This window comes from Gallinula chloropus (genome assembly GCF_964237585.1).
Source record: "Gallinula chloropus genome assembly, chromosome: 1".
Lineage (NCBI taxonomy): Eukaryota > Metazoa > Chordata > Aves > Gruiformes > Rallidae > Gallinula > Gallinula chloropus.
Window position 1 is genome coordinate 99,809,335 of NC_140085.1, and position 27,355 is coordinate 99,836,689.

Sequence of the window (27,355 nt, forward strand, 5' to 3'; positions counted from 1 at the left end):
AGCTGACACAATATTGGTTCCATAATTAGGACCTGAAAGAAAATAACAAACAAGACAGTTATTCCCTCCAGGCAACTCCCCCACCCCCAGAAAGGTGACAAAGACGTACAAAGGCAGGGAGGGTGGAGAGGGGTGGGGAAGAAAGAAAAAAACCATAAAAATCATGTAGGATGAATACCTTTCTCCATAACTCTAACTCGGATTTCTCCTGGCTTGACAACAATGTCAGGTGGGTTCTTGACATCGCAAATGTACGTGCCGTTGTCCCGGAACTGCATGTTTGATATGCTTATAGAAGCATCCTTCTTGTTAAGATCTCCAGCCCATGTGATCCTGTCTTTAAATGGCATGTCCTTCCCAGGGTACGGCCTTCCATTAAAGTAATAGAAAAACTGCAGTCAAGGAAAAGAGGACATAAAAAACAATCCAATTAGAGATTACAGGGCTACCATGCTTCTCTCACTCTTACAGCATTCTCCCAGAATCCACTGCACTACACACAACTAGTACTTGAGAAGCATTTTCTTCCCCCTCCTACTTCACCACTTTAGTCACGATTGTTGCCTCTTGGCCATATAACCACGCTACAGCTGACACCTCAATCCTACCAGCACGATAGACTGCAAGTTTAGGTCTTCTGTTGGCTTTGGTTTATTTTGTGCTTGGATTATTTGGTTGGGGTTTTTTCCTGGTTTGGAGAAACAGACTTCTGCAGACAAGGAGGCAGAGAAAGAGAAAAAGGCTGGTAACCTGGGACTAATTAAGGAAAGAACAGTTTTGGATCACAGCTATCTGTCTTTCAGGCAGAGGAAGCCTTCTGCCTCCTAGTAGGAGAAGGACACCAAATTTCCTATCTTGTGTTTTCCTGTGTTACTTGCAACTACAGCATAGCTAAATTAACATGCAATACCCTCCTTTCCCCCCAGTCCCCAAAAACTCATGAGCAATTTAGATCATACCTAGCCATTTTCCAGAAAGTTTCACCGTGACTACTAGAACTGTTTCCCAGTTTTTAGGTGACTACATTGCACATTGGCACTGCACTCCCAAACACAAACAAAAATCCTTGAAGAATGAACCTGTCTAGCACAATCTGAGGAGAAACTCTGTTATCTCCTTACTATACCTGACCGAAATTGAAATTTACAGCAGTAGAAGTGCACAGACTTTTGTAGGACAACGCTGCTTTCAAACACATGGAATGTCTGAACCCTGAACATAACCCCAAGATAAGGGTCAAGGCACAAGGCCCAAGCACATTCATTTTTAATTTCACATACTGAAAGAGAGCAAGACACACTTGACCAGAATCAACCTGAACTCTCTTAAATTCAATTTCCAAAACATGGCTAAAGAAATTTAAGACAATATTCCAGCTTCTTTCTAGAGCCTTCCTTATGAAGCAGTCCCTCTGCAACAGAACAGACTGGCTACAAGTCAGGCCTCTTTCACAGAATCATAAAATGGTCTGGGTTGGAAGAGACCCCAAAGATCATAGAGTTCCAACCCCCCTGCCACAGGCAGGGACACCAACCTCCAGGCCTGGATCTACACAAGGTTGCCCAGGGCCCCATCCAACCTGGCCCTGAACACCTCCAGGGACGGGGCATCCACCACCTCTCTGGGCAGCCTGTTCCAGCACCTTACCACCCGCTCTGTAAAAAACTTCCCCCTAATATCTAATCTAAACCTTCCTTCCTTCATGTTTAATCCATTCCCCCCTGTCTTGCCATTATCTACCCTTTTACAAGGTTGATTCCCCTCCTGTTCGTATGTTCCCTTTAGGGACTGGAAGGCTGCAATGAGGTCCCCCCACAGCCGTCTCTCCTCCATGCTGAACAAGCCCAACTCCCTCAGCCTCTCTTCGTAGGACAGGTGCTCCAGCCCTCTAATCATCTTTGTGGCCTCCTCTGAACCCTCTCCAACAGTTCTACATCTTTCTTGTATTGGGGGCCCCAGATCTGGACACAGCACTCCAGATGGGGCCTCAGGAGGGCAGAGTAGAGAGGGACAATCACCTCCCTGTCCCTGCTGGCCACCCCTCTTCTGATGGAGCCCAGGATACCATTGGCCTTCCGAGCTGCAAGAGCACACTGCTGGCTCATGTTAACTTTCTCATCTACCATGGCACCCAGCTCCTTCTCAGCAGGGCTACTCTCAAGGAGCTCTTCTCCCAGTCTGTATCTATGTCAGGGATTCTTCCGGCCCAAGTGCAACACCTGACACTTCCCATTCAAGTAATCTCTTGTCTCTTCTCCTGTTCCTACCCTTGACCTGAGGCCTGCCATTCCAGCACCTTCTCTCTCAGACTTGCACTCCGAGTATCAGGCCCAGTCACGTGTCAGCACAAAGCTCACCCAGATCAGGTATGTGCACATGACCATCTGTTATGCTGCAGTCAATCTGACACTTATTTGTTCTCTACAGGCTAGCATAAATCCAACAAACTATCTCAGCTGGTAGGAAGTCTGCTAGCACAGAGTAACCTGTCAACATTTTGGAAGAAACCTGCACTGGTTTGCAGCATTTCCAGGTGGACTTTAGCCTTTAGCACAGGGGCACTGACTGTGTCACCACAGCCCTGTGCACAGGGGCAGTCATCCCACTGGAAGTCTAGAAGGCAAGAGGCAGATTACTCAGCTCTCTGGGTGCCCACACTGGGGTGGGGACACACACCTAGAAATCATAAGGGAAACAATGTCCTGAAACACAAGCCAAGTGACTCGAGCCACTCCATGCCTATGATTAAGTGAGTGAGCATGAGACTTCTTTTGAAACCTAAAGCTGATGGTTTTAGACTGGTTTGAGCAGATTGCAAAAACTCTGCTGTCATCAGAAGTTTCACTCACACAGGGCATGTGAAGGGCAAAGGGGACAAGCTGAGGAAGCTTTCAGCCAAGTCAGCCTCACCACATGGCCACAAGATTGCCAAAGTGGATTCTAGAGGTGCAGGATCATGCTTTTCAGAAGCGTGGACTTAGCTCAGACATAAGGTAGTCATGAGATTGATCTTTCAAATTACTGCCCAACAAGCCATGTAATTGACATGACTTGGGTTCATTAAAAAAAAAAAACAAAATAAAAAAAGAAAAAATCTTCCCTTAACATCTCCCTCAGGCCCCCAAAAGAGAGAGGAGTAACAGTGGATCACGCTGGGTGACTTCTGCTCAAAGACAATTTGCCTTCTTATTTTTTCCTCGCTTGTGCTGGTAACTACAACCAGACAGAACATTTAAAGTGACTTCACAGTCAAGAAAAAAGTTATGTCCCAAAGTGGCCTTTCTACGAGAAGGGGTTTGGACAGTGATGTGGAAAAGGAAGGGCAAAACAGGATATAGAGTGGAAATTTCTATGGGGAGCGGAAAACATACAAGCAGATGGCTTCTTTTCACCCATCCTGTTCCACATTTGCAGGAAATATGCCCTACTTACAGAATGAGAGAAATGTTTGGGTTGGCGAGGACCTCAAAGATCTCCCGGTTCCAACACCCTGCCAGGGGCAGGGACACCCTCCACCAAACCAGGGTGCCCAAAGCCCCATCCAACCCAGCCTTGAACACTGCCAGGGAGGGGGCAGCCACAGCTGCTCTGGGCAGCCTGTGCCAGGGCCTCACCACCCGCACAGTAAACAACTTCTTCAAAACATCTAATCTAAATGTGCCCTCTTTTAGTTTAAGCCTATAACCCACTGTCCTAGCACTACATTCCCCGATAAAGAGCCCCACTCTATCTTTCCTGTACCGCCCCCCCGTCAGGCACTGGAAGGCTGCTATAAGGTGTCCCCAGAGCCTTCTCTTCTCCAGGCTGAACAAGTCCAACTCTCTCAGCCTGTCCTCACAGGAGAGGTGCTCCAGCCCTCTGATCATCTTTGTGGCCTCCTCTGGGCTTGCACCAAGAGGCCCATGACTTCCTTGTATTAGGGACCCCAGAGCTGAACACAGAACTCCAAGTGGGATCTTATGAGGACAGAATCACCTCCCTCAACCTGATGGTCATGTTTTTTTTGATGCATGCCAGCATACAGTTGGCTTCCTGGGCTGCAAGCACATATTGCCAACTCCCATTGAGCTTTATCATCTAACACCCCCCAAATCTTTCTTGTGGATGCTCTCAATCCATTCTCCACCCAGCCTGTAGCAGTGCTTGGGACTGCCCCAATCTATGTGCAGGACCTTGCACATGGCCAGACTTCACACAGCTTGCATAGATCCCTCCCTCAAGACTGTCAAGGTTCCTCTGGATGGCACCCCTTCCCTCCAGTGTGTCAACCAACCACAGTTTGCTGTTGCTGGTTCCAATACCAACCCTTGAGGAACACTGTCTGTCACTGGTCTCAATTTGAACATTGAGCCATTGACCGAAACTCTCTGAGTGCAACTGTTGAGCCAATTCCTTATCCATCAAGTGGCCCACCTGTGAAATCCATGTCTCTCCAATTTAGAGACAAGGATGTCATGTGGATCAGTGTCAAATGCTTTGCACAAGTCCAGGTAGATGACATCCTTTATCCACCAGTGCTGTAACCCCACCACGGAAGGACAATAAATTTGCCAGGCATGATTTGCCCCTACTGAAGCCATGTTGGCTGTCACTGATCACTTCCTTACTTTCCATGTGCCTAAGCACAGTTTCCAGGAGGATTTGCTCCATGATCTTGCCAGACAGAGAGATGAGACTGACCAGTCTAGTTGCCCACCTGGGTCTTCTTTTTTTTCCCTTTTAAAAAATGGGGGTAACATTTCCTCTTTTCCGGTAGTATGAACCTCACCAGACTACCACAACTTCTCAAATATGATGGAAAGTAACTTAGTCATTTCACCCACCAGTACCCTCAGGACCTGCAGATGCATCTCATCAGGTCCTATGGACTTGTGCACCTTCAGGTTCCTTACATGTTTTTGAACCTGATCTTCTCCTACAATGAGGGATTCTCCCAGTCCCTGCCTTTGCCTTCTGTGTCCTGGCCAGTACAAGCCCTTGCTGGTGAAGACTGAGACAAAGTTTGTTGAGTACCTCAGCCTTCTCCATATCCTGGGTAACCAGGACTCACATTTCATGCCAGAGGGTGCCCATGTTTTCCTTTGTCTTCCTTTTATCACTGGCATGCCTAGAGAAACTTTTCTTTTTGTCCTTGATGACTGTGGCCAGATTGAATTCTATCAGTTTTACCTTTTCTAACCTGATCCCTGGCTGTTTGGACAGTTTTTCTGTATTCCTTAGGCCTTTGCCCAGCTACTGCTCTGGCTTCTCAAAGAGAAGATTTTCCTTTTCAAAACTAAGTTATTTATTGACTAAAAGTTCAGCACCTGATTCTTAGGAACTCTATATAGTGAGCAGGATGCTTAGGATCATCTCTCTTCTGAGCACAGATGCGCTCCTGGAGTTTAAATGATCTCACGTCTGCAGCAGAGGGAAGGAGACAAACACTAACAGGCTGAGCACCCTGCTGTCCCTTCATCTTCCCTGCTTCCCCAGAGTCCCTCGTTCTGTTTCCTCTAAATTCTCACTCAGGGTGAGGAGTAAGAGGGAAGTGGAAGTGTCAGAGAGCTCAGACTGACGTGTGCACGGCTTACGTGACTGAGCAAGAAGCTGGCTAACTGCCTGTGAAGCCACTTCTTTGAAGTTTCACACCCAAAGGAACTGAGCACACTTGGGAAAACACCAGGAACACGCACAACACACAGCGTAACACTGCACTAGTGGCAATTCAAACTCCGTGACCGCTACCGTTCAGTGCACAGCTCCACAGCTCCTTTCAAGTGCAAGAGGATATAGAACTCAGGAGAAGTTTCCTAGATGCTCATCTACTTCAATATAAATTGCCACCACACTAACACCTGTCTCTTTGATGAGCAAAATGCAGCGTATTTTGTAGCCACTGCACACTCCAGCCTTTGCAGAGACCCAACATACGGCAATACTTTCAAAAAGCCCCCTAAAATCACCACGGTGGGAGACAAGGCACGTGGAAGGAAGCTCCAATCCCTATTTGCTTGCTCCTCAGAACCAACTAGACGGAAGACATCTGCACACCGCCTCCCCTCCCAGGTTCCCTCCCCTGCAGCCGTTCCTTACTGAGATGCGAGTGGCGGCTCCCTCTGGCTGAAAGCTCCACGAAACAGATGCCAGGCTGCTGACCACTTCCACGGAGGTGAACGTGCAGGGAAGCTTTGCGTCTGTCCCGTTCTCCACAAACATCTCCTCCGGCGTGTTGACTTCTACTGCTGATACTTTGACTGTATGGGAGAGGTAAAGGGAAGAAAAAAGGAGAACAAGCGGCATCAGTGCTGTTTTGAGAATCAGGAATTTGAAATGGTAACTGTTCATATCACATTGCCTGCAAGGCAAAGACAGGAGGGAAACCAACAACTCCTACATCAAGTGTGTGCACCCATATTGCATGATACCTGCAATACAAACAAGTACAGAGCAGGCCAGTTCACATCTCTTTCCTTGTATTATCTGTTACAGGATGTTTTCCATCCACAGATGTTTCCTCTACAACAGTTTGTGGAAGTCAATTCTGTGGTGTAAAGGATGAGTTTAAAACTCTTTCCTACTAGCTGCCAGCAGACATTGTAAGTCCCATTGGAGGAACTAACATCTTGGACCCAGCTATTACCCAATTTCCTCTCTGGCTTACATCTTGTTTCCTAACTCCAGTTTTTCTTAGCTGTAGGTAGAACAAAAGCTCACCTCCACAAAGCTGAGGAGTAAACCTCTCTTGCTCCCAGCTAAGCCATCTGCTTCGGCTTTCTGGCAAGGTTCAAGGTTTTCATGTGCAAGAACTCGTAAATAATGACTTAAGTATAGAATCATAGAACATAATGAGTTGGAAGGGACCCATAATGATCATTGAGCCCAATTCCTGGTTCCACAGAGGTCCAGCCAAGTCAGAGCATGAGACTGAGCACACTGTCCAGACACTTCTTGAACTCAGCCAAGCTGAGTGCTGTGACCACTTCCCAGGGGAGCCTGTTCTAGTGCCCGGCCACTCTCTCATTAAAGAACCTCTTCCTAATATTCACCCTAAACCTCCCCTATCTCAGCTTCATGCCGTTCCCTCAGGTTCTATCACTGGTCACCAAAGAGTGGAGATCAGCACCTGCCCGCTGGTTCCCCCTCATCAGGAAGCCATAGACCATCATCATGAGGCCTCCTTTTCCCCAGGCTGAACAAACGGACTGTGGTGGTTCAGCCCCAGTCAGCAACTGAGCACCACAGGCCGCTCGCTCCCTCCCAAAGGAGAAACAGACAGAGCCTCCATGGACTGGGATAAGGACAGTTTACTGACAAAAGCACCATGAAAATATAACAATAATGGCCAATTATACTCACACCCCATGATAACACAGAGTACCTTACCAACCCAACAATTACAGTCCCAAAGGACCGACCTGACACCCCAGCCACGCTCAGACTGCTCTGGAGGCACCCAGGAGCACCCCTCCGGACCAGTCCCTTTTATGGGGGAGTGATGTCAGGTGGTATGGAAACAGCCCGGGCTAACTCAGCACAACTCTGCTTGGAGAGGTTAACTCTGGCCTGAAGGACAGAAGGGACTTCAGCCTCTCCTTGTTAAGTCTTCTCCTCCAGACCCTTCACCATTCTCGTTGCCCTCCTCTGGACACACTACAGTATTTTAGTGTCCCTCTTGCCTTGTGACACCCAAAACTGCACACAGCACTCAAGGTGGGGCCACACCACACAGAATGGGACAATCCCCTCCCTGGACCGGCTGGCCATGCTGTGCTTGATGCATCCCAGGATACAGTTGGCCTTCCTGGCTGCCTGGGCACACTGCTGCCTCATATTTAACTTACTGTCAACCAAGACCCCCAAATCCCTCTCAGCCTATCTGGCCTCCAGGGTCTGATCCCCATCTGGATGTGCAGCCAGGGTTGCCCCTTCCCAGGTGCAGAATCCGGCACTTGCCCTTGTTAAACTTCATGCTGTTGGCGACTGCCCAGCTCTCTGATCTGTCTGGGTCTCCCTGCAGGGCTTCTCCACCCTCAACAGAGTCAACAGCTCCTCCCAATTTGGTGTCATCTGCAGGTTTACTTCAGACACCCTCTAGTCCTGAGTCCAGGTTGTTTATGAAAATATTAAAAAGAACCAGACCTAAAGTGGAGCCCTGGGGAACCCCACTAGTGGCTGGCTGCCAGCCAGATGTAACCCCATTCACTATTACACTCTGGGCCTGACCCTCCAGCCAGTTGCCCACCCTGTTCAGAAGCATCAGAGTAGTTTAATTCCTTTCTACCATGAGGCTTACACACAGTCAAAACTGCAAACAGGCCACAACCATTCCCCAACTTTAAAGTAATTAAGATTAATATTATGTTTGTACTGGTTTGTAGAAAAAAAACCACCCTAACAGAACACTTGTTGAATTGAGTCTTCATCTGGCATCTTTTAAACTGCAAAGGATCCCTATTCAGATTTAAGCAAAGATACATCTGCACGTTCATTCACAGTTAAGAAACAAAGCATGATCTCACAACATCACAAAAGAACATCTTTCAGCATTTGTGTCTTGTCCATGTAAAAACAAAAATCTTGTACAATCACTGTGGGTGGACATGTGACACATGCCCCCAGTAACGTAAGTCTACGTTTTGATTTTTATTAACCACATTTGTCAGCTTAGAGAGGGTACCAGTAATCTGCTTCTGATCACATGATTCTGCATTTCTGGGTGTGGTGGCTTGGCCCTGGCTAGAGGTCAGACACCCACCAAAGCCGCTCTCTATCACTCCCCTTTTCAACTGGACAGGGGAGAAAATACATACTGAGAGGCTCAGGAGTCGAGATAAGGGCAGGGAGAGATCGTTCCACAATGAGCATCACGGGCACAACAGACTCAACATGGAATAAAGGAAAGAAACTCTCTAATTGATGACACTGCCCTGCACACCCAGTGACACCAGAGTCGGGAAATGAGAAGTGCAACCAGATCTTAAAGCATCTCCCCCACCCCTCCCTTCTTAGCAGACTTCACTGTAGTCATGGTTTCCCTCTCTCCTTCTCCCCCCCACCTCCCCTGTTGTGACACGGGGAGGGGCAGGGAATGGGGGAGTGGGGGTTTCGGTCAGTTCCTCACAAGTTGTTTTCCTTCTCAGCTGGGGGGGACATTCCTCACACCCTTCCCCTGCAGCACCGCGGGGTCCCACCCTCGAGAGACAGTCCTACAAGAACTTCAACATGAATCCTTTTCCACAAGGCTTCAGCTCTTCACCAGCTGCCCCAGCGTGGGTCACTTCTGTGGGGTGCAGTCATAAATCACAGAATGTCTCTCAGTCTCTCAGGCCCAGACTGCTCCAGCCTGGTCCTCCACAGAGTCACAAGCCACACCCCCCCAGCAAACCTGCTCCAGCACGGATCTCTCCCTTGCTCATCTCTGCTTCCGTCTCTCTCCACACGCTGCAAGTACTGGCAGGTGTTTGCTCCAACGCAGGCACAGCAGCTCCTGCATGTCTCCACCTGCTCCAACATGAGGCCTCTCCACAGGCTGCAGGTGGGGTCTCGGCCTTTTCCATGGGCTGTGGGGGGACACCCGCTCCACCACGGGTTTCTCCATGGGCTGCAGGGGCATCTTTCTCTCTGGCACCTGGGGCGCCTCCTCCCCCCTCCTTCCCTGGCCTTGGTGCCTGCAGAGCTCCTTACATCTTCTCACTCCCAGCTCCGGCAGGAAAAAGTGGCTGCTTGTGTTTTTTTTCTTCTTAAATGTGATTCCCACAAGCGCTGTGACCATCACTGATGGGCTCGGCCTTGGTCAAGGACTCCGGCCCTGAGCCGGCTGGTGGTTGCTCTCTCGGGCCTGCAGAGAGCTTCTGGCTGCTGCTTGCAGCAGCCACCCCTACAGCTCCCCACTTCTCCACCAGAACCCAGCGGCCCAAAACTGCAACACCGGGCTACAGTATCTTAAATTCAGGGATTTTCCTCCCTTATTAGAAGAGGAAAGTGTGCAAGCACTGCAGGGGTAGGAGAATTAAGCACACCATGTTCATTTACCATTACCAAAGCCAGAAGAAACCACCATTCATTCATTTTGCCATCCAGAGCCCACGCTGTTCACTCCTCAAGCGCACTAACTCCTCAATATTGCCAGGTTATCCCTGGTCCCTCAGACTCTCATTTCAAACAAGTGAAACAGAACCCTGAGGGAGGAGGATTTTCATCAAGAGGTTGTATCAGAGCTTGCTTCCTCTTGTACAGAACCTTGACTATGGGCCAAAAAATATTCTTTTCTAAGACAATTACCAAATATTTATTTGGAACATACAAAGGCTTCTAGCAATTCAATGAAATGAACTCTGAGCTGCTGTGCTTTATATATTTTTTCCAGCTAATGAAGTAGAAAAGAAAAAAAAATAAACCCCATTGTTTTGAGTCCAAGTCACAGAACAAGCCTCCCTTTCAAGCATAAAACAAGAGGCACTCAGCGTTTGTGTAGGAGGAAAAGAGTCTGCACAGACATTGTCTGCTTGTACGTGGTACGGAGAACTCCTTGCCACACACAGGCAGTGGGTAACACGGATCTGCATAATCTAAAGAAGTCACTGTTGTAATTCACTAGCGACCCACAAGAGAATTGAACCAAAGCAAAAGAAGAAAAAAAAAAATCCTCCTTACAGTCTGTGAAGGCCTGAACTATGTCATCTTAGACAGATACGCCCAGCAAGTTTAATTTGCCTATGTCGTATTGTTGTCTCAACTTCTTCTTTGCTGGTTCTCTCCTCTGAGGAGCCTAAAAATAGCCCTTCGCCACTTCAAAAAATGTTTTCCTGCCTTTGTTGTCTCTCATCTTGAGACATAAGCTCCTCTAAACTTAATATGATTGTTTGGAAGTGGTAGAAAGGCCATAACATTTGCTCACCCTTAGCCCTCTACTCCCATACTTTCACTGATATGGTGGCAGTTCCTGCTACTTCAAACTTTTTGGCCACCTCTGCAGTAATAAAATCCACATGGATCATCTCCAGCTCTAGGTCTTTTCCTTCTCTTTCCACACTTGCCAGGATTACCTCCTTCTTCCAGCTCCTCCATCCATATAAACACTTCAGTTTGAGAGAGATGAATTTTGAGTCATATTCCTGTCACACTTACGCACTGCTCCATTCCTCAAGCTTACTTAGTCTTAGTTCCTCTTGAGAGGAAAAAATTCATCAGAAGAAACTGTGAAAGGAAGGGCTGCAAGGTACAGAGGGCAATAATAAACACTTGCTTTTCTCCCTACAGATCCTCCTTGATCCCATCACCCTGACCAACTGCCCATAGCCCTAATAATTCCCTCTGAACCTCTCTTGAAACGCTCAATTGCTTCAATTCTTTTCAGCAGAAAGATGCTTCTGTTTTTCTTACCTACCTTCAAAATCACTGGGAAGAAAAAGACACCTGTGACTCTTCAGCTATTTCTTTTTCACGTCTAGTTTTGTTGAGGCAGTTTTATTCTAATTACATCAATTCTCACCAGCTAAATTTTCAGCCCACACACTTCAATGAAAGGACTCCATCCCCATCTCCCTTCTCAGCCATTCTTATTCTTGACAGGACACAACACCCATACTCTTACTAACTTAGTAATCTTTTCTTATTTTTCCCATCACAGTTCTTCAATCTTCACTAACAATCTCTCTATTCTCAGGCTTCTCTTCCCTCAGTATCTTGTCTCAGAGATCTCATCTGCAAAACAAGTTCAGCTCCCATCACTGCACTGACTACTCAGATCTGTGCTTCTGCTCAGGATCTGTCTCCTTATGTTCAAAGAACAGTCTCAGTCTGACATCTTTGTCAGTGCTAAGTTGTCAGCTCACGCTAAATGGGACTAGAACGGAACTCATTTCTTCCCCCAGAGCACTCCACAACTGTATTTATCACCATGGACCTGCCACATGTCTCTCCAACTTACAACCTGTACAGCATTTTTGACTTTGAACTCTTCTGAGGTCAAGGCGGAGTCTTTCAGACTTTCCAGCCATCCACTCAGCTGACACCAGCCTAAAAACTCTATTTTGTCTCTCAGCCTTCATTACTATGATGTCCTTTTTATTCCAGACAGATGACCAGTAACACACCAGTATGTATAGCAGTCCCTGGTAACCAAACTGCTCCAAGGGTGACAAGAAGAGGAAGACATTGCATCCACAGGATCACTGCTTTCTTCCATGAGTTGACTTCAGAAGATGTAGTACTCAACATACCCATGCCCAGAGCAAGCACTACTCATTACACAGCACCACCACCTAATCACCTATACTGACTTACTGCTGTTTAAACTTACTTGCTGGCAATGAAAAAGACCTTCCTAACTCTGAAGGTGTAGCACTCCAATGGCTTAAGCAAACACAACGACTTTTTAATTTCTCCCTAGTAACACCAGTACCTCTGCCAGGTTAAAACCAGTGAAAGAGACACGTTTTCAGACAGTTCAGCCTCAGCTCAGTTCACAACCCCACAGGCATTTCACAGCCCCACAGGCATTGTGCTATCACCCATACCTTAGGAGTGGCCACAACACCCTGCTCTGAAATCACCCACTGCTGAAGAAGCCTTTGAAGTTACCAAGCAGCAAAGTCCAGCAAGATAAGGCCATTCAGGATTGAGGGCAGGCAAGCATTCAGAACCACAAGAGTTTGCACCTAGCTAGTTAACCAAACCCTGGCTAACTACTTAGCTTTCTGAAAGATTAAGAGCAGCCAAGCTAATGGTTTTCACCAGAGTAATATGAAAGACCGCAGCACTGCACCAGTAAGTGAATTTAACTGGTATCTTTGAAATGGGGTACACCTTGATCAAAACCACCTTCGAGAAGATGGGATGTTGCTGTCTGCAAGCACACTGATGACAGTCTCCTTCACAGGTGTCTTCTCTGGGACATCTTTGGCCAAGTCAGCCAAAACTCACCAAGTCACAGGTGCTGTCAACTTAATCTGCAATGGGGAGACAGCTTTTGTGGCTGGCTATCCCACAGGTCAAAGTTCAGACTCTGCCCCTTGCCCCTCCCACTAACTGCCAGCCTTAAAAGCTGTATCCTCAATTAAATACAATAATATGCAAATTATGGTCCAGTCCCCAGAAACAAGTTAAAAGGTTGTGAACTGAGACAGCAAAGTTACAAAGGGTTATAGCTTCACCTATGCACTGCACAGTCACTGAAATGACACCAAGCATTCAAGCACTCATCCCTGTTTCAGTATTAAGAGACTCTTCCCCCAGCCATGTCACAGCATCCATCTCATCAGTCATTTCGAATCCACACTGCAGTACCTTCTCCTAAACTCTGTCCCTCACACTTGGGAGGATCAGCCCAAAAACTACATATTCACTTCACTTCCTGCAAGCTCTCTTAAGTGCTCCCAAAACCAACAGCACCTAAGCTGCCAGTGCTGGAGACCAATGTCTTGTAGAGCTGAAGGGGTTTTCTCCTACTTTTACTTGTACCCCTGATTGCTCACACTCGTTTCATGCTGGTTTAAAAATAAAAATAAAGTCTTCTGAGCAAGAATTGTTCTACAAAATTCTACATATTTGTATATAGAAATAGCCCCCCCAGGCAAGGGTTGACAATGTGGCTTAGTAGCACATCATAAGGAAATCCTTGCTCACGCTGAAGGTTTACACTGTTAGAAACGCCAAAGGTCCTGAAGAAAGGAGTCGTGGTAGACATACTAGTGAAGCAGTAATTTATTATACGTTCTTGCCAGAGAGGGTGACCTAGCAAAGTAGGCACACCGGTGGTCAGATTTTGCAGCATTCTTATACCATATTCCCATCCAAAATCCCTCCCCTGTTTATCTATGGATTAGGTGTTTCCAAGGTTTACAGGCTCAACCAAGGCACCTTCTTCACACATTGCATGTCTAGCAGGTTCCTGCTTTCCATTAATATTTATGGACTTACTAAGTTATCTTACACAGCCCTTAATTGTTGCACATCTGTTTTGTGTGGGCCCACTGAAGCCAAATGGGGACCCACAAATGCCTGCCTTTATCTCACTGCTTAGGCAGCTGAATAGTGGGGCTTGATTGGAGACTCAGGGCACACTGTTTGTTGAAGGAATTCAGGGTTCAACCCAGGTTTCAGCTTGTTGAATTATGCAGCAGTACCCTGATTAATCTCATTTTACAGGACAACTCCAGTCCGAGCTATCTACACAGCTCCCTGTGGGCTGTCTCTGCTGAGACCCGGCCTCAAAGCAATTCAAGACTGAGTCACATTACAACCCCCCACGAGTCACCTGATGGCCTAGACGTTGCCAAAACCTGTTTGTGGAGCCAGATGATCCTTACATTCCACCCCATGTCCTGAGTCACAATTTAACCACTTATATGTTCTCATTGTCCGATGTACGGGTACAAGCTTCATCTGCATCTTTTAGCAGAGCTATGTATTCCTCAGTTTCTCATTGAACCCTTATTTGAGAGATAGATTTTACCATAATTCTTTTAACACAACCAGCTGCAAAAGGTCATTAACAGTGTTCCCCCTTATCTGTTGCATATCCAGTTTGACAAATGTCCTTTTATCTTCCTATTCCTAAATCCCCGACAGAGGACTTCTGATGAGGCAGCCTGAGTCCTCCACTTCCCAAGTCAGCACAGGAAAAATACCACAACCCATTTCAGTTTGCACAAGCAACATCCCCCAGCATTTCCCACAACACTAACACACAGTTAATTAACATGTATTTGTAGACCAGGGTCTCCACTGAGATGTGTGTGGTGCTTTGTCCTTTCTTAAACATTATCACAGAGATGCCTCCAGCTTGGCTGAGGGGCTCAGCTGTGCCCTGTGGTGGGTCCAGCAGAGATGACTGGAACTAGCTGTGTCATGCACGAGGCAGCCCCAGCCTCTCCTCCTGGAGACAGTCCCTGCAGTCCACCACCACCAAAACCTTGATGTCTACAAACCCATACTTTCATATATGGCAGAAAGCAACATCTCATATATGGCAGAAAGCAACATCAGCTACAGAAATGACGACCAGACAGTCACACCAACCCATCTTGATATCGAAGTTACAAAGCAACTAAAACTAAATTCCACTGCCTCAAAGGAGGACAGAAGAGTTTAGTTTCGCTCTCAAATGCCAATCTCCAGAACAGCTTTTTGGCAACCTGGGGAGCTGTTGCAGTGGCAGCAATCTCATCAAGTAAATCAGGGTGCTGAAGGAAAAAGAGCTTCCCCTCTTCAGTAACACAGCCAGACCTGTAGCACCCTACCTGCTCTGCAAAACAGAAAGCAAAGCTGTTGATGTCCAGCCTACAAACACCTACCACATCCCACCACCTTGCTGCTGGGAATGCTCATCCCCTAAGAAGAAACAAACTCAGAAGAGTATCTGCTAATACAACATCCACTTTCTCTTGTCTTCTTCGCACATTCAGCTAAACTGTGTCCAACTCAACAATGAGGGGGAAAAAGTCAGCATCTTGTCACCCCCAGTGAAAGGAAAACAGTATCACTTCAAAGCCTGAGCAGGTTCTGGCCAAGCTGTCAAAACAGTCAGTGACATCCATTTACCTCAGCCCCACGTACCTCTGTGCACCTACTTTGACATTACTTGAAGACAGGTCTTCAGAGTCACTAAGCTTTGGTGCCACCTTCTGCTCCCACGCTACAGAGTGTTTCAAGTGAGCCTCTTCCACACACCAGAGCTGCTCACTGCTCTACCAAAGGGCAACAGAAGAACCCAGGCTGACATTTACTTCCAAAGCCCATGCTTTTAACCAAAAACGAGGAACATACAAACATGAGACACAGCAAAGAATATCTGAGCTCAGACACCTTGTTCAATCCTAAGGAAGTAATTTAACTGTTATATCACTCTCTCAACCTGGAAAGCATAAAATTGAGATGCTTGTAAAAGTGCTGAGACCCATGAACAAGGATTATAGTCACGCTGCCTCATGTGCCAATTACAGCGTCATTCACGTGTCAGGTTTGGGCAGATGTCTATTTAGTCTTGAGGCCAGTAACATCTAGCCCTGTTCTAGTAGCTCTTCCTTATGGATCACAAAACAAATACTTCCCTGCTTATGCCAGAGACCAGGATCACAATCAGCAGCTCAGGTACTTTCAAAATAAGACATCGTATTCTTCTGTTCAACAGCCCTTAAGTGGTTTTTGTTCCACAATCAAGCAAGTTTACAAGTGTTCAAATTCAAGTAAACAATTCCTGTCGACAAAGCCAAACAAAACCAGAGAAAAACCCAAAGGAGCGAGTTAAGTAAACCCAGTCAAAGTGCAAAGGGTAACTGGAACAGCTGATGGCAGCTGTCCTACCACTAATTTTGCCATACTAGCATAGTCACTAAAAAACCACAGCGGGTTATTCTTTGGGCACAAAGAAAAATTGCAGAAAATGGGAATTAAGATTAAAGAAGGGGCTACATGGAATAAAAAGATAAAAAATATGTCTTAGAAGACTCTCCTAGAAGTGCACCAAGTTTTGTCCCCATAAAAAGGGTGTCATGAAGCTTGCTTAACGAAAGAACTGAGAGAAGTTGGGTTGTCGTGGTTTTACCCCAGCTGAGGGCCAAGATCCACGCAGCTGCCTGCTCCTTAAAGGAAAAGAGTAGGGGAAGAGGGATGGGGGGGAGGGGAAGAGGTAAGGGAAAAGGAAGGGGCAAATAACCCCAAAACCAAGAAATAAGAGGCCCGTGGGTTGGGATAAGGATAGTTTACTAAGATAACAGAAAGATACAATATAACAATGCTAACAGGACTTTAAAGCAAGAGAGACTGAGGAAAGCATCCTGCCATCACAAGCATTTCCTAGAATTACTAGAGCAATCAAACAAAAACTGTCACAAGGTAGACTTTGATGTCTTGGATCATCGAGTTCAACCCCCACATTGATGATGATCTCTCGAGGTCCCTTCCAACCCCTACAATTCTGTGATTCTGTGTAAAGAAATGAGAGCATCCAGAAGTTGTAGACACACCAAAAAAGAAAAAAAAAAAGCCTGGCCAGTAGAGGTGGACACGTCACTGGCTGGAACAAAAGCTTCCCTCTGAGGCAGCACCGGTTATCAGTACTATTTTCAAGTGCAATTTAAAAATACCAGTTGTGTTGCCAACTGCTGATGGCATATGCAACACAGCTTTGAACAAACCTAGCATTAGCAGCACGGAAACTACCAATTTCCAAAACAATCGAGGCAGCAGAATTTAGGATGTGGATATGCAGATGTCACCAGGAGATACAGTGCATCAAGCTACACATCACATAGATGTAAGAAGCTGCGCATTTTGTAATAATAAATCCACAAAGTTGGAACCAACTCAGTGACAAGAAATCTATACACACTGAGAAACACTTGCTGAAGATGCACTTGGAAGCATTTGAAGTACCAGTAGCATTTCAGTACCAGTCACTCCCACCTGTTGTCATTCCCAGCCCAGCATCACGTCCACCTCTTGCCCAGCACTGGTATTTCCACCAGCCCAAAAGGCGAACATGGGTTTTTTTCCTGCATACAGAAGGACTTCATTAAAACCTGTTCAATAAAGTCCTATCATTTAACAGAGCAAGGAGACAGAGACAGATTAAGTCACCTAAGTGATCACCTTTCTTGGCTAAGAGGCTGCTCAGTTGCACGGCCAATCTGTTGTGCTGTGACTAGAGACCTGGTTTCAGCAGTTCAAGCAAACCCAAAGCTCTCCAAGGACCAGATCCCATACTGCTCCACCGACTGCTGAACGCCTGCAGCCAGCTCTGGCACATTGCTCACAGCAATCTTACACATACTTGCTAACCAAATTTGCTAACTTCCTTGCTGAGCAAACTCTTAACTACCTACAACCCGTTGTAGTACCACCACAAAATCAAAAGAGAAAGCCCGTGCTATACATTTAAAAGCACTGTCCCACAAGAATTTGTCAGTGGTGAGTGGTGCCAATTTAAACAGCTCCCATGCCCACTTATAACATGAATGTGATGAATACAACCTGGAGCTTATTCATGTTCAAAACAGCTTTTTCCATTGTTTTGTTTTAAACTAGACCAACACCCTACCCCAAACCACTTGTACATCATAGTTGTACAACCACTGAGCAAGGTTAGGAGTCACTGAGTAGGAGCTGCTTTAGACAGCTCTACCCAGCAAAGTGTTTATGGCCTCCCTTATAGCGTACTCTACATCACTTCCCACGCTGATACATATGAGGTCACTTCTAGAGCCATCCCTTTGATTAGGGCAGCATCTTTGTCCGTACCTGTGCTGACTTTGCCAAGCACCTGGGTATGCAGCATCTCCACACAGCCACCATCTCAACATCTTTCACACTGAAGAGTACAACAATCCTGTATGGCCTCTATCAGAAAACCTAAAGACATAGTGACCAGTCAGATTCTGAAAATCCTGCTGCAGGTAGGACTCTACAGGATTTATTACCTAGAGGGAGCCTTGTTCGCCGCCTTTCACTTGCACGCATGACAAAACCAAGTTACTGAAAAGCATTAACAGACGGTTAGCAGCCAACCGAGGATAAACACCTCTGGTTGCTAGCAATTTCACCTACCTGGAATTCACCTGCCTTGATTTACCTCCACCTGGTGAAGTTAAAGTACTTTAGAAAGTGTCACCACACACAATGGCAGCAATGCCTGGAGTTTAACCCTCCCCTTAAGGATCAGAACCTTGATCTGATTTTAAACACCAAAGGTGGGGTGTAACCCATGCTTCACGGCAAGCTCCCTTAATGCCATGTGTGTAAAGCATTAGCAAATGCACTGCAAAGCATTTTTTTCTGCAGAACTGGAAGAGAGTTCACGATAACAACTAGCCTTCCTGTTTTCCTTATGCACTTAAAGCCAAAACCTAGCAGCAGCACCAACTGGAAAGTGCCAACTCACCAGCTAAACAAAAACGCAGGAGCTGAAAGCCACAGTAGGGAAAGGGAACAAAACACAAGGGTTGTGGGTTAACCCCAGTGGGCCGCTCAGTTGCAATGGATGGGATGGGGAAGAGCATTGGAAGGGTTAAAACTCCTGAGTTGAGATAAAGACAGTTTAGTAAGTGAAGCAAAAGCTTTCATTCCCCACTCCCCATGGGCAGGCAGCTGCTCAGCCATCCCCAGGAGAGCAGGCCTCCATCAGGTGTAACAGGAGGACAAACACCATCAATCTGAACATCCCTCTCTTCCTCTTTCCTATCCCCCAGCTTTTAATGCCAAGCATGACGTCCTGCGGTCTGGGACATCCCTCTGGCCCGTCAGCGCCAGCTGTCCCAGCTGTGTGGTGTGAAAGCAGAAGAGGCCTCAGTGCTGTGCAAGCCAATGTAAAACACTGGTGTCTTTTCAAGGCTCTTTTCAGTACAAATCCAAAACAGAGCACCATACAAGCTACTATGAAGAAAGTTTAACTCTATCCCAGTCAGAAAGAGTACCAACTCAGCCACCTAACACAAAAACCTTCCATTAAAATAAACCTGGCTTATACAGGACAAGTAATAGAATGATCCTCCCACTTCAAAGATAAAAGAGACGGACAGGGGGTGGGTGGAATAACAGTAAGTTTAAGTAGGGGGAAGAAGGGTCTTGTTCCAGACAGCAAACAATACCCATGTTGCCGCAAGATGCATACCCACAGCATCTGTGCTTACTGTCAAACCCTAGTCTGAGCAAACACTTGCTCTTCTACATAACTGCTGTTTTGAGATAAGAAAAAAATCACTGAAGTCAGAGCTCTCCAAGCCTCTTCACCAGCAGCAAAGCCAGTTCAGAACTCCTTGTCCTCTCCCGCCACAGCTTCCTCTTACACAGGGCGTTCGCATCATCTGCACCGTGCTAATGGCTACATGGGGGATCACACTAACCCACACCAGCAAAGCCAGGAAGATAAATAGACCACACACACACAAACAAAATTACACTAACTGGAAGGATGCAAATGTTTTCATACACAGATCTTCCAGATTCCTTGGATATCCAGAGTTAGCATTCAGTAGTTTAATTTTTTTTTCCTTACATACAGGACTGTTTACTTCATTAATTTTTCAGTTAATTAAATGTAAGTGGGTTGTAGGAGCCACGTATGCCATACATGATCAAACCACACCACTCGGTGTTAATAATAAGCTTTAGAGAGATGACTTCACGATGACCTATAGAGCACCTCTCTAGCAAAATAACAACTCTTTAGAAAGTACTCAGACTAAAACCTTCCAAGTCGAACAGTACAAGACACCTGCCTTGTAAAAACAGGTTTAATTTCTTTGGTTTTTCATCGAGACTGAAGGTGCCCCGTACAGTACACAGGACATTCACCAACTGCTATGGTCAGCCAGGGGAAAGTAAGTCTGTAGACAGCCGATGGAATTGCCACTTAATGCAATCATCTGCAATCCAGGTAACAAGCAAGAGAGCCACGGGCATTGTTATTCACACAGAGGCAGAGTACCCTTGGGTGGCTGGGGTGACAAAGAGCTTAGCCACTTTAACGAGGTCATAAACCAGAGTTTATCACGGAAACTATTAAGCTACAGTCTTTTCAACTCTTGCTGCTGCAAGCCAGGCGACCTGAGCGGCAGTCCCACGGTCACCCCAACCAGCAAACAGAAGAGGTTATCTACCTCATCCCTTCCTCTCAGCGCTGCAGGCAAGAACTCTTCCTACCCACCCGCAGCATCAGTGGGCTCAGTGGGCTCTGCTTAACAGAACTAACAACTTCTGACGGGGTGAACATAGCAACTCTGACTCAACCTGGCACAAACGTGAAGGGAGCACTGCAGCCCTGACTTGGCTGTTATTTCCATGAAACATTTCAAGCAGCAACTGAAACGTGCAGGTGAGCTCAAAGCAGGAACAGGCACTTGAGCTGTTTAACATCCAAACACACATCTGCTGCTGACTGACCTCTGCGTACGCGCACGGGTGGGTGAAAGGGGTAGTAGGAGAAGGGGAAAAGAAAGGAAAAAAAACCACACAGGGCCCTGTTGGCATAAAAAGAATAGTAGAAATAACAGCAATATTCTTTCAAGAAATGTCTAGACGTTCTTTAAGGTTTTCAGAAGCAATCAGGACCACCCTCATGCAAAACACAGACCCTATATCACTTCAAGTGACATTTACAAGGCTTACAAATTCAGCATTGCTGAATTTCCTCAATAGTCGTGACTTGCTATTTCCTCAATAGTCTTGACCTACCCAAGGCTTGGCCACACATTCAAGACATTGCACCTAGACTAACTCTGTACGCCAAAAAAACGTCCACAGGGTCACAAGCAGTACATTTCACAACCATCCTGCATTCTTGCAAGTAAATGAAGCAATCAGGTTTTCAGATGGCTGAGGGTAAACCAGCAAGACGAACTTTCAGTGCACTTTAAACGCATGCATGCAGGTGCACACAAGAAAATAAGCTTAAAATCCACTGCCTGTCTTCGCTGTGAAGCAACAGTTACCTGCTTGGCTTAGCAAAGCAGGCTGTGATGTCAAACGAGGCCTGTACAACACAGCCCCCCAAGTAATATTTCTGTCCCACTGCAGGTTACTGGCCACAAGAAACAAGCATAGAGAGAGGCAGAAGAGGAACCACAAGCCACAGCAACTCAGCTGTGCAGCACGCTGCCCAGCCATTCACTGCATCCAAGCATCTGAGAGGCAACAGCCCTCCCAAAATCCCACTTTGCCCCTGCCCTTTTGCCTGGCAGTTTTTCATTTCTGAACCTCTCACTAGATGAAAACCCAGCAGAGGAACGGGGTCTTTGAAAAATAGCGAGGACCAGAACAACACAGGCAGAGTAGTTGTTGCACAGGACCCCTTACAACTCCAAACTCTAGAGAAGGTTGTCTTTTCCCTACTAGTCACCAAGGTACTTCACATATGCAAAAGAAGCAAAGAGCCTGCACGCTGGTCACTTATTCCCATGCAAAGACACAAACCTTGTGCCAACTCTTTCCACACATGGACAGGAAGAAAAAAAAAAAGTGCCTTTTCAAAGCCAGCAGTCTGAGGGGTAAAGGATGTGTAGTATAAGCACAGAGAGAAGAAGCCAACATGGGAATAACTTCTGATTTGGGGTTAGAAAAAATAATTTAAAAATCAACAGTTGTGGGGATGGCAACAGAAGCACAGTCCAACAGAGATAAGGCAGTGATTTTTACATCCATTCATGCCTTTAAAATGGAACTTCACTTCTTAGATAGTCTCCACCCCAGAAAGGGTCTCTCCCAAAAGAGTATGCTGCACCTCTGCTTGCTTTTAAGATACTATATTTGGTTACATACCTCAGACTTTGTAGAACCATCCTACTCTTACGTACCCACAGTGTAGCTGTAACTTTTCTTTTGTGGGCAGGGGACACAGGCGCTTTCTCCCATCTCTGTACTCCTATTCAGAGAGCTGTAAACTATGTACGTATCGTACCTACTCAGTTCTGAATATTAAGGCTGTCCCTGCAGGCATACAGCAAGCCCTAACCTTACATTTACTGCAAAACGCAGTGATCTTAACCCAACCCAAACAACGCTGCCACTCGGAAATGAGAAGTTTCGAGTTCCTTACCACCCAGCACAGCTGGATCCTTATTAAACCTCTTTCCAGACGGATTCATAGCTTTACACAACTTTCCGGGCAGATGACCCGAGAAGGCACAGGGGCTTCTGTAAGCGATTCCTTATCAACTCCACGACGTTTTTACCCGCTGCGCGAGTGCTGCTGACCGAAGGCACCTCCCGGTGCCACCCCACCACTGCCCAGCCCGAGCACCTACCCACGCCGGGCCACCCTGGGCAGAGCTTTCCCCGTCGGGGCGGCGCGTTACACGGGTGCGGTACACGCGCAATTCTCTGCCCCGCAAGCCGCAGCGAAGTTACGCGTTACTCCCGCAACTTCAGTCGCTCCGCAGCCTTGGGCATCTCCCCTCCCCCCCCCCCCCAAACCGCCCCCCAGCCCCCGGTCCGCTGGGCCAGAAGCACCCCGTTTCGGCTGACGTAACGCTCCTCCGCCCGAGCGCTCCGCCACTGACCAAACCAGAGGTGTTTTTCCCCCAGGCCGTCTGCCCCCCCCAGCCCACCTCCCCGCCTGCCCCGACTCGCCTCAACAAAGCCCACCCGCGGCCTCTGACTTCAGGACCGGCCGCGGAGGAGCTGCCAAGCGCTGCTCCAGCGCCGCCGCGCATCGCGCCCCGGGCAACGCCGGGCGCCCCGGCCACGCCGGCACCCCGGGACGCCCGACTGCAGGCCCCGGTGCGGCCCTCGGGGGAGAGGCGCCTGTCCTCCCCTCCCCTCCCCACCGGGGAGAGGGCTCCGGGCCCCTCCGCGAAGGCGGGCGGCGCAGCGCGCCCCGGCACGCCGCGCGTCCCAGGCCCGGCGCCGGCCCCGGGGGAAGGAGGCGGCTGCCAGGGCCACGCGGGGAGCGGACCCGCGCCGCCGGTGCGAGCCCCGCCGACTGAAGCGGCGGGGGCCGCTTTGGAACGGGCTGGGCAGGGAATAGCAGAGCCGTGCTCTGCCCGCGGAATCGCCCGCCATTCCCACCGCCCGGGGACGACGACCGAGAACGGAATTAAAGGGGGAGAAGCGGCTGCGCCCAGGGCGCGGGTCACCTTTGCGGAATGCGGCCCCCAACTCCCCCTCTTCCCCGCCCCCCCTCCCCGAGGTACGGGCCGGGGAAGGGCCGCGCTGCCTCCGCCTGCCTCAGCGGCGAGGGCCCGGCGGCGCCTCCGCGTGCCGTGCCGCCCCTCTCTCCTGAGTACGGACCGGTACGGGCGGCCCCCGCCAGGACCGACCCAGGCCGGTATGCCCAGCCCGCCGCCCGCCGGGCCGGGCCGGGCCGGGCCGGGCCGGGTCGGGTCCAGCCAATTTCCCGCCCCCCCCGGCGCATCAAGATCCGCCCAGGCTACGCGCGCAGCCCCGAGGGGGCAAGCGGCGGCAGCCGACCCGCACTCACTCACTGGCGGTCAGCACGGCGGCAGCCAGCAGCCACGCCGAGCAGGGGAGCCGCACGGGAGCGGCGGCGACGGCCGCCAGGCGCTCCGCAGAGCCTCCAGCCGCTGCCATCTTCCAGCCGCCACCTCCCCGCGCCCCCATTGTCCGCCCCCGGGCGCGAGCCCGCCCCCCCGCGCCCCGCAAAGCCCTTCCCTCGCCGGGATAGGACCACGCTGCTGTCACTCGCACACACCTCCCGCGCCCCCTCGCCCCACCCAGGCCCCGCCCCTCTCCTCTCCGAGGATTGGCCAGAGGAGCGATCCGTCAAGTACAGGTAACCTATAAGAGCAAGGAATACGTGAGCCCACCCCCCGCGCCGGGCACGTAGCTAGGTTTCGCCACCACCTAGCGGGCGGTGCTGTGGGTATGTGCTGGGGGCGGCGGTCCAGCCGGGGCCCCTCCCGGTTCGACCGAGGCCGGGGGACCCGGGCGCAGGGGCGTGGTAACGGCCTGGTAAGCGCCGGGTCTCGCCGCTGACAAGCGCCTCGGCAGGCCCGAGCGCGGTGCGTGGGGCCGCAGCCCGCCCCGCGCCCTCGTGGCTCTGCCCGCGTGCGGGCGCAGCGCTGGAGCCCGAGGCGGCCCCGCGCCGAGTGCCCTCCCCAGGCGCGGGCGCTGCCCCGGAGCGGAGCCTCAGCAGAGCGCCTTGGGAAGCGCAGCTGGCGGCCTTCCCTCTGCCTCAAAACAATGCCGAGCGGAGCTGGCGGCCCCGCAAGCGGAGCTGCGCGCTTTGCCGCGCTGGCTCTACGTGAGAGCGGCGGGTCTGCGGCGACCGGCGAGGACCACGGCAGCACCCCAGCCACCGTGTCCCGCGGTGCCTCGGGCCGCCTGCCCTGCTCGTCTCCCCGCTCGTTACTGGGCCCGGTTCCCCAGAGGGCAGCCCCGGGAGCGGACTGCAGCTTGTGTCGCGCCCCGGCCTCTGCGCAGCCATTGGCGACCGAGCTGCCCGTACGCGCGTTACAGCGCAGGCGGGCTGGTGCCCGTCCCGGGCCGCGGGGAAGCCGCCGGAGAGCGCTGCTGCGGGCTGCGAGCGCGGGGGAAGGCGGGCTGCCTCTGCCTGAGCCTGTTAACCCGCAGAGCCTGTTGCGGCACGTTGCCTGTAAGCACCAGCTCCCGACGCTCTCGGCAAACGGCGGTCATGTAACCGGCCGCCTTTGCCTTCACCCTGAAAACACCCACCTGGAATTTCCCGGGGATTCCTGACCGAGCACCCTGCGGTTAGAGACCTGGGAGCGGCTTTCACGCTTCCTCTCCTTCACTCCTCTTCAGTGAGCTTTGTATTCACCTGGTGTGGCTGGGTTCTGGAGGGGAGGGTGGGCTGCAGGGGTGGCTTCTACAAGAAGCAGCTAAGAGCTTCCCCTGGGCCCGAGAGAGCAAACACCATCTGGGATCAAGGCCGGACCCATCAGTGATGGTCACAGCGCCTCTGGGGATCACATTTAGGAGAAGAAAAAACCTGCAAGCAGCCACTTTTTGCCACCTGAGAAGGGAGTGAGAAGATGTAAGAAACTGCTGACACCAAGGTCAGTGAAGGCCGGGGGGGGGGGGGGAAGGAGGAGTGAGGAATTGACCAAAATCCCCGTTCCCCTTCCTTCCCCCTGTGACACCTAAGAGGAAGAAGGGAGGGAAATCATGACTGCAGTGGTGTCTGCTCAGAAGGGAGGGGTGGGGGAGGTGCTTTAATATCTGGTCACACTTCTCATTACCTGACTCTGGTGTCCCTGGGTGTGCAGTGCAGTGTCATCAATTAGAGACTTTCTTTCCTTTATTCCATGTTGAGTCAGTTGTGCCCATGACGCTGATTGGGGAATGATCTCTCCCTGCCTGAATGATCAACTCCTGAGCCTCTCAATATGTATTTTCTCCCCTGTCCAGCTGAAAAGGGGAGTGATAGAGCAGCTTTGGTGGGTGTCTGGCTTCCAGCCAGGGCTAAACCACCACAGAGCACAAGCTCAGTCCTACCATGAGGCTGTCGCTCGCTGCATCCATGGGACTTCAGAGGCCTGCCACGTACTCAGAGTGCTCCTGCCCAGTGATGCCATGGATGCCCAGGTGCAGGTGCCACCAGTTTGTCTGCCACTATTTGGCCCCCTAACCACATCTGCAGATGAACCAGACCACAGAAAGTCCTGCTACTGTGTGCCATGCTGAGGAAGGCTGCGACAAAGGTTTGTTCTGGCAGGTTTTCTTCCCCAGCTGTGATGCAGACACCATGTTCACAGCTCTGGTGGAATTTAAAATGTAACAGCGTTCACAGTCATTACTCACACCCTAGAGGGAGGTTTTGGAGCACATTCCTCAGATAAACTGAAATTCTAGTTGGGAGCTGACAGTGTTTTCTAGAATCCCAGGCTACCAGAAATAAAGATCAACACCATCACCTTGCTTGGTTGCCACCTCATTTAGTCCCTCTGACTGAGTCTTTAGCCAAGTAATCAACCCGTACACCCCCCCCCCCCCCCCAAATGGAGTGTAAGCTGATACCCAGCGGTAAGCCTTTCATCCCGAGCCCTTTTTTCCCTTGTACTCCCTCAGAGCTCTTCCTTTCCATGGAAACCCCACCCACCCTCACAGCTCCCCTCAGTGACTGACTACAAGCGCTCTACCAACATGCAAGCGTGTCAATGCCCCGAGTTTGCCATTGACCTTCAGGCCGTTCCGTACGGCTGAGTTTAAAAAAAGCCCAGTCCCCTGAACAGGCCAAGCTTTGTCTTTCTGGTTGGGGTTGTTTTTTTCAGGATAGCCAACCTAATTTTTTCTTTTAAATATATTCTTTTTCTTGTTCACTGTCCTTCACCGAGCTCAAGCGTTCTCTTTTTCTGTGCTAATAAGCCTGATTGGGCCATGCGTGCCCCTTGCCAGAGGGTTCCTCCCCTCCCCGACAGAGCAAGGGTAACATTGTCACACAAGTGTCCTGTTTGCTGTTCAACACAGAGAGCATCTGGGAGAGCAGCCGGGCCACTTACTCCAGATGATTTTTTAATCCAGCTAGTAACGAACAAATTACTGTCTTCTGCTATATCCAGAGAGGGAAGCAGGGAGCTGGAACAACTTAATCTGTCCAGAGGACAGCCTCGGGGCTGCTGTCAGGTTGCCCAACTGGTTTCTGAGCTTTCTCACTGGCAGCAAAATCGTCATTCAGTCCCACAAGGGAAGAAAAATGCTTTTGTGTCTAAAAAAAAGCATTGTGTCACTGGGGAGGAGGTTAAATGCATTCTCTTTTTTTCATGGTCCTTCATTATCCTGTTATTTTGGAGAGCTCTCTAGTAGCTTGCCAGAGAGAACAAACAGGTTTATCATGGCAAACAAAACAAGGGTAACATCTTCTAGGAGGAGCAAATGTATTCAGAACAATTTTACGTTTTTAATGTTTTTGATTGTTTTCTATCTAGTTTGAATTCTGTACCTCCTAGAGGAATCATAC

At 49.3% G+C, this 27,355-nt stretch overlaps 1 protein-coding gene across 1 annotated transcript in view; it reads right to left on the reverse strand.

The window, feature by feature from the left end:
* Window positions 1–24,036, reverse strand: part of MPZL1 (myelin protein zero like 1) — a gene marked incomplete at both ends in the record, with an annotated part of 40,297 nt that extends 16,261 nt beyond the window's left edge. Inside the window, 3 exons of the mRNA XM_084273351.1 lie at window positions 179–392; window positions 6,076–6,236; window positions 23,901–24,036. Of these exons, the coding sequence (XP_084129477.1) occupies window positions 179–392; window positions 6,076–6,236; window positions 23,901–24,036 (511 nt within the window). The remainder of the gene's footprint in view (window positions 1–178; window positions 393–6,075; window positions 6,237–23,900) is intronic.
* Between the last annotated feature and the right edge of the window lie 3,319 nt (window positions 24,037–27,355).